The following is a 6,384-nucleotide window of genomic DNA, read 5'->3' as shown; positions in this document are numbered from 1 at the left end:
ACAAGTACCAACAGTTTGGACGCCTGTCCCAGCTGAACCTCTGCACTATGGAAATTCAGCACCAGTAGGGCTCCCAGCTTCCCTCCCCCTGAAAAAATCCCTCTTTCCAAACCTGCCCCCCAAACTCCCCCCTACGCACGCTCTCCATGCAGGCTCTGTCAGGAAGGCCAATTGGACAGGGCCTTGTGTCCTGGGGATGCACTGAAGGGCCATGGTCAGGAGGGGAATGGAAAGATGCAGTTGGGGGGGGCAACGCCCCTTCACGTTCCCCCCCATCTTCACCCCTGCCAGTGGACCAGCCAGGACTACATCTTGGGAGGAGCATAGAGAGCTTTTGGGCTAGGTGCTGGCTAAAGAGGCTTGGAGCTGAGAGCAGGGAGGCTAATCCCTGCTGTTGGCTCCTGCTGTGTTTGGAGAAGCAGGACTCTGTATGTTCCTTGTAAATAAACAAGACATCAAAAAGTTACCAGACTCCACTGCCAATTTCTGCTCCCCACTGGAACATCCCCGGGGCCCCAAACTTTGACTAGCCCCTTGGGTTGAAGAGGGACACCAATATCTTTATTGTGTGGTTTCGTTGCACGTCTATCTAATCTCAGTGGTTTATCAGCAACTAATTACTGTTGCAATGTTTTCTCATGTAATAACCATATTTATTAAAAACACAGAGGCCAGGTTTTTGAACCTAAACTCACCACTGCTAATACATGCAGGATTCAGATGTAAAGTCCTGGCTTTGAGTCATCCCCCATTTAAATGCTCAATGACAGTTGCTAGAAATCCAGTGTCATGATTCATTGATCACTAATGCCAAGGGGCAGTGGCAGGGCTGGGAGAAGCAGAGGTTAATGTGGGTCTAAAGTCGTAGTGAGTGACATGGCTTCCAGCGAGGCAGAGTGGAAGTGGGGATCCAGTTATACACACCAATCACACTCTTAGTGTCATTCGAACGCACCGGCGGGGTCAGCTCTCAGCATTTATTCCAGGGGATTTACCGTGCAGAAGCCAACAGGGAAGGGGGTGAGCAGAGTAGAGGCATTGCAGGGACTGCACTGATTAGGTGGGGGATGGCGCGCCGTGTCTGATCTAATATTGTCTCCCCTTCTCAGCGGCGCTGGCTCCCAAGGAGGATGGGCTCATCCTGCCGGACCCAGCACACGTCTGTTGGCTTAACCAGGATGAGGGAAGACTTGCACTCCCCACTCTTACAGAACCCTGCCCAGTAGATGTAGCCTTTCCCATTGAGCAGGACGTTCTGACACTTGTCGTACCACCAGCCTCCATAGCTACTTGCGCAGTTCCCACTGGTCTGGTCCTGATCCTTGTCACTTGTGCTGAACTTCATGTTGTCGTGTATGCCCCCCAGGCCGGAGTGGTAGGTGGTGAGATAGTCCTTGCCGTCCCCAGAGTACCTGCCCAGCCTCAGAGGGTACCCGCTGGGCTCACCCTCGACACTGAAGATGTCGTACTCTGCGTAGCGGGTGTTGTTGGATTTGTCCTCCACCACAAAGCGGACCTTGTAGATGTTCTGCCGCGTGAGCAGGGACAGGTACTCGTTGCCCAGCCAGTAATCCTGCTGCACGTTCCCAAAGCCGTACTTGTAGGTGCTCCAGGACTCCTTCCAGGTGATCTCTGTGTTGTAAGAATTTCTCTGGACAACGGTCCAGCCCTTGCCTTCGGTGTCCATGTCACACCATACCACTCGAGGGGGAGAGCCTGCTGGCTGGATGACCTGGACCCCGCTGGGGCTGTCCCTGGGAATGTTGCTGCAGTCTTTGGGGAACCCTAAAAAGCCACGAACATCAGGTTAAGGGGGCAGGTGGGGAGGGGGGGAGAGAGCGCTAGCTAGCTCGATCAAATCAGCCTGGGGTAACTGGAGGCTGGGTTTTAGAGGCAGGTCCTGTGTATTTCACAATACTACAGCCACAGAATCCGCCCCGGCCATTCCTGGCCACAGAATCCGGCTCCAGATCTTACACTTTCATTTTACCAATAAAATAATATAAGAATAGTTTCTTGCTCTGCTGGTTTTGAAGAAACCTTGAAGAGATGAATCAACTGTAAACCAAGGCTCTGTATCCTTCCTGAGTCCGTACTGCTGAAGAAATTGTTTGGGGAGGGTGGGGGAGACGCTGCCAGATCCATCTCAGCGAATGTTAATTATGAAACCCATCGGTGACAATTTAAATGGGAGTTTTCAAAGAGCCTAAGGGAGTTTGACACCCGACTGTGATTGGAATTCAGTGGGATTTAGGCACCCAACTCCCTGTGGTGCCTTTGAAAATTCCAGACATCCTATCGAGGGGCTTGTCTTTGGGGCGGAAATTGTCCCGAACTATCCTGGTAGAATGAGAGCACTGTGGTTATACTGCCCCTCCCCTCCCCAGGGTCCTCCCTCGAGCCTGAGCCCCCCAGCTCCCCTACCCCCCAGACAATCCCCCTGTGTGCCCCTCCCCCATAGCTGAGCCGAGGGGGAGGAGCTGCTGAGCACTGCGGGGGCAGGGGCTCAGGGCCACCTCTGGAGCTGGCTCGGCCCCTGGCCTGCCTGGGCAAGCCCCTGAGCAGCTCCCAGAGCCGCTGGAGGTGTGGGGAGAAGGGAATGAAAACCCCTGACAAGGAGGAACTGGCTCTCCCTGCTGCCTGGACTCTGGGGGCAAGGCTTCTAGGCATGAGTGAGAGATCCCCAGCTGTTAGCCGGGGCTAGCCCTAGTATAGGAGTTGGTGAGATGGAAGGGTAGAACTCCCAGCCAATTTGGGGGGGGTGCCTGGTTCTCACACGCTGCCCTGCGGTCGGCACCAGCGCTCTTCAGTCACTGCCGGGGGCTTGGCAGCCGTTACCGGAGAAAGGGATAACGAAGCTGTGTAAAGCAAACAGCCAGTCGTGCAGCACCTCCCCGACCCCGGCGGGCCCATTCCCAGGCGCTGGAGGCCTGCGAATGGGAGCAGTGGGCTCATTAGCGCAGGCCGGCCTTGTGATCCCTTCAGAGAACTCAGTGTTTCTTTGGGCCCAGCGCTGGTGGGGGGGCTGGAAGGTGCATTCAGTGGATAAGTGGATCTAGGGGTGACCCCGGCATGGGGGAGAGGAGCAGAATCAGGTCCACAATGCCCTGATCTTGGATATGGCAGATGATAGAAGCTCTCCGACGGGTTCTCTACTCACCCCTCTCGACCTTCTTGTGGGCCAGGGCCCCGTTGCCCTGCACGGGGGCTACGCAAAGGAGCGCCATCATGGACAGCGCAGACAGAAGCAGGAGAGAGCTGGACTGGAACCCTGCAGGGGACAGAAACCGCTGGACATGAGACCAGGAGAGAGTTTTACAAGTGCCTAAATCCCACTAGAACTCACTGGGATTTAGGCACTTAAGTGACTTAGCCACTCTTGAAAATGTTACCCTTAGACGCTAAGGCCAGAGTTTTCAGAGGGCTCAACTACTGGGCCAGATTTTCAGAAGAGCTCAGCTCCCAGGTAGGCACCGCAGGACATGGCTGGATGTTCAAAGGGCCTCAGCATGGGGGGGGTCGGCCCAAGTCTCTGGAGACGGGGTGAAGCCCACCATTCACCTCTCCACCGGCCCGGCCACTGTCTCCGTCTCTGCAGCCGGCCCGATTAGCACACAGCTGGGACCCAGCTGCATGGTAAAAACCATTAAAAGATTGCGGCTCCGATGGCCTGGCTCCCGGGTCCCGGGCGGGTCAGGGCCGGCTGGAGCGCTCCCTCTGGTGGGGAAGGAGCTGCCGCCTCTCTCCCCGCGCTGCACCGCTGCAAGGGGAGTGCTGCTCGGAGCAACCCCCTCTGTCCCAGCTCCCGCCGTCCACAGTCACTGCCACCAGCCGGAGGGCAGTGCCCGCTCACCCACACAGAGACAGCAGCTGGGCAGCCTCCGGCAGGGCTCTGCCCCCCTCAGATGAGCGCCAGGTGAGAGGGGCCCAGGGCACAGAGCTGCTGTGTGCCCCACGCCAGGCATGCTGCCCCCTGCACTGCAGCCCAGCAGCCCAGAGGGGGACACGCTGCTGACACTGCAGCTGTTCTGTGGGCCCAGCTCAGGCCAGGCTTAAAGTGGGCAGAGTCGCCAGGGGCCACAGTCCTGGCCAAAAAGAGTTCAAAATGGAGCCGGGTCCCTGAGGGGTGCACTGTAAGCGCTGCCCTAGCAAGGGCATGGCCATTTATTTCAGCCGGGATTAACATAGACACCCATCCCCCTCCCCACACATGCTTTTCCCAGGCCACCTTCAGCACTCAGCGCAGGGATTCACAATGACCTTGCCGGGATCAGCAGCCCAGAGCAATCCAGACTCTTGGACAGAAACCGGCTCATTCACTCCCCCGCCCCCCAGGTGTATCTATCCCGGCCCGGGTATTACATCTTGTGTAGCTACAGCCCACATAACGCAGAGCACGGCATATGCAGCCCCCAATGGTAAATAGGTTGAGAACCCTACAGCAGAGGCTCACGTGTGAAGCTCCAGAGGTCCCAAGTTTGATTATAGCTGCTGCCGGCCCATGACAGTTGCAAAATGGCAGCTTTTTGTGGGGCGGGGCGGGGTGGGGCGGGCAGGGTGTGTGTGTGTGTGTCAAACCAGAACAGGCTAAAGCCGCACTGGAGTCTGGCACCGTGCTTTCTGTCAGCCATCATTGTATTCATGTGGTGTTGCAAAGTTAGAAAGTCCACAACTAACCCCACAAGTGACCGTGATACAAACGTGCAAATGAATTAGAGAGCGAGAGAGAGAACACCGTGTAAACAACATACCGAAACACACTGTTGCAATGGAAACACTTTGCCCAGACATGATCCCCAGACAGATTTCATTGGAAACACCTTCTTTTTGGAGCTGCCTGGACCCCAAATTCTTCAGACAATGTCACAGCCCAAGTAACTGTGACACGCTGCCAGCAATCTCAGGTATCCTTGTGAGAGAGAGGAGAGAGGCGTAACCCCATGGCAGGCAAAGGGTTAAAGCTTTAAAGGAGAAGGATTTCAGTGAGTCTGACAAGCCAGAACTACAATGTTTGGAACTGAAGTGAAATAACAATCTGGAGTCACTCATCCTTGAAAACACGCCTCCCCTTCTCCTGACGCCCCAGAGGAGCGGGGACGCTGCCAGCTAGCAGCCGTTCACACACTCTAATAGTCTAAGACACAGAGGGCCTGAGTTCGACCTGTGACCTTGGAAAACTCATTACACTGCACCATACCTCAGTTTCCCCATTTTTAAAACATGGTTTATGCAAGTTCCTTTGTGTTCTAAAGTACTTTGGCCCCAATGCCCAAAGGAACCTGGGGCAGGGCGGGAGGATTCCTGCCTAGGGTCCAGCAGAGCGCTGGGCAGGGGATCCCCGCCAGGCTCCTGGTACCCCATGGCCCCGGGGGCACTCTTTACCCACCAGGAGGCACTGCCAGTCTCCTAGCTAGCCAGGCTCATGCTGCAGCATGCACTTGCTGGGGGAAATGCTGCTCCGTTTCAAAGGAAAAGCAGCATGTACCTCACTGCGCCCCCATCCCTTGTGCCTCGGCCAGGCAGGGTCGGGAAAGCAGAGGATGCACCAGGGCTCCCCTCCCCCTTGTGCACCTGCCCGGGCTGAGGGGCGGCACTGAGAGGAGTGCAGGCTGCCCCTCTCTATGCGGTAGTTACTGCGTCTGTCTGGGCACGTTCCTTCCTGTGCCCGGGCACTCAGGGCACATGGTGTCCCACAGGGGCCACATAGCATACCCTGCCACTGCACCTCCCCCACGTGCCCACACCGCCTGGGGCTCTGGTGCCCACCACCAGGCTCTGGCCCTACATCTCCAGGCTGTGTGAAATACTGGGCATTTCAATAAAACTCACCCATCCCGACGCTGCAGCTGAGCAGGCGAGTTAGCAACCTGAAGCGTCCCCCACTTCCACATCAGAAACCAGAGCCGGGGCTCCATGCCTTTATGGGGAAAGCGCCACTCCACACCCAGCTTATCTTGCTTTCTCAACCGCTGGCCTCAAGCCTGGCCTGTGGGCAGGGAGGGAGCCCCCTCCGGAACGTCTGCCCATCCTTTATTTACTGCAGTTACCAGATTTCTTGGGCTCCCTCCCTCCTCCCCGAGAATGCCAACGTTTCTGAAGCCGGGCAGGTGTGAGCCAGGGATTTAATTTCTCAGTGGGACTCTGCGGCATTACCGTACCATCGGCCTTCCAGACGAAGGACGCACTAAATGGAGAGGATCAAGCCAGAGGAGATGGCAGGAACGGGGGTTGTGCAGAACGCGATGGGGGTGTAACGCTTGTGCCAGGTGGTATTGGCAGGGACAAGGACGAGAATCAGGATCTCGGGGTTCCTCTTAGCATTGCAAAGCAGAACCAGCTGGAGCGCCCCTCCCAGAAATCTGGGAAACTGACCAGCACGCCCCT

The 6,384-nt window shown here is 56.5% G+C and overlaps 1 protein-coding gene across 2 annotated transcripts; it reads right to left on the bottom strand.

The window, feature by feature from the left end:
- Window positions 1-631: 631 nt before the first annotated feature.
- Window positions 632-6,045, bottom strand: LOC135975771 (fibrinogen-like protein 1-like protein). Of its 2 annotated transcripts, XM_065568044.1 has the most exons (4): window positions 5,830-6,045; window positions 4,752-4,909; window positions 3,161-3,271; window positions 632-1,785 (listed from the first exon to the last, which is right to left on the bottom strand). In XM_065568044.1, the coding sequence occupies exons 2-4, from the start codon at window positions 4,789-4,791 to the stop codon at window positions 1,106-1,108; spliced, it is 831 nt and encodes a 276-aa protein (XP_065424116.1). In that variant the 5' UTR covers window positions 4,792-4,909; window positions 5,830-6,045; the 3' UTR covers window positions 632-1,105. The 2 variants fall into 2 exon arrangements, with proteins under 2 accessions (XP_065424116.1, XP_065424115.1); XM_065568043.1 differs by lacking the exons at window positions 4,752-4,909; window positions 5,830-6,045 and adding an exon at window positions 3,854-4,174.
- Between the last annotated feature and the right edge of the window lie 339 nt (window positions 6,046-6,384).

This window comes from Chrysemys picta, chromosome 15 (assembly GCF_011386835.1).
Source record: "Chrysemys picta bellii isolate R12L10 chromosome 15, ASM1138683v2, whole genome shotgun sequence".
NCBI lineage: Eukaryota > Metazoa > Chordata > Testudines > Emydidae > Chrysemys > Chrysemys picta.
The sequence above is the reverse complement of the archived record's forward strand: the minus strand, read 5'-3'. Positions and strand labels throughout refer to the sequence as shown.

Excerpts from the sequence above, each read along its gene's own strand:
- LOC135975771 (XM_065568043.1), bottom strand. The coding sequence starts at position 3,965 with ATGCCTGGCGTGGGGCACACAGCAGCTCTGTGCCCTGGGCCCCTCTCA. Across the intron at positions 3,272-3,853 it reads CAGCTGCTGTCTCTGTGTGG|GGTTCCAGTCCAGCTCTCTC; the intron begins GTGAGCGGGCAC and ends TGTCCCCTGCAG. Across the intron at positions 1,786-3,160 it reads CCACAAGAAGGTCGAGAGGG|GGTTCCCCAAAGACTGCAGC; the intron begins GTGAGTAGAGAA and ends GTGGCTTTTTAG.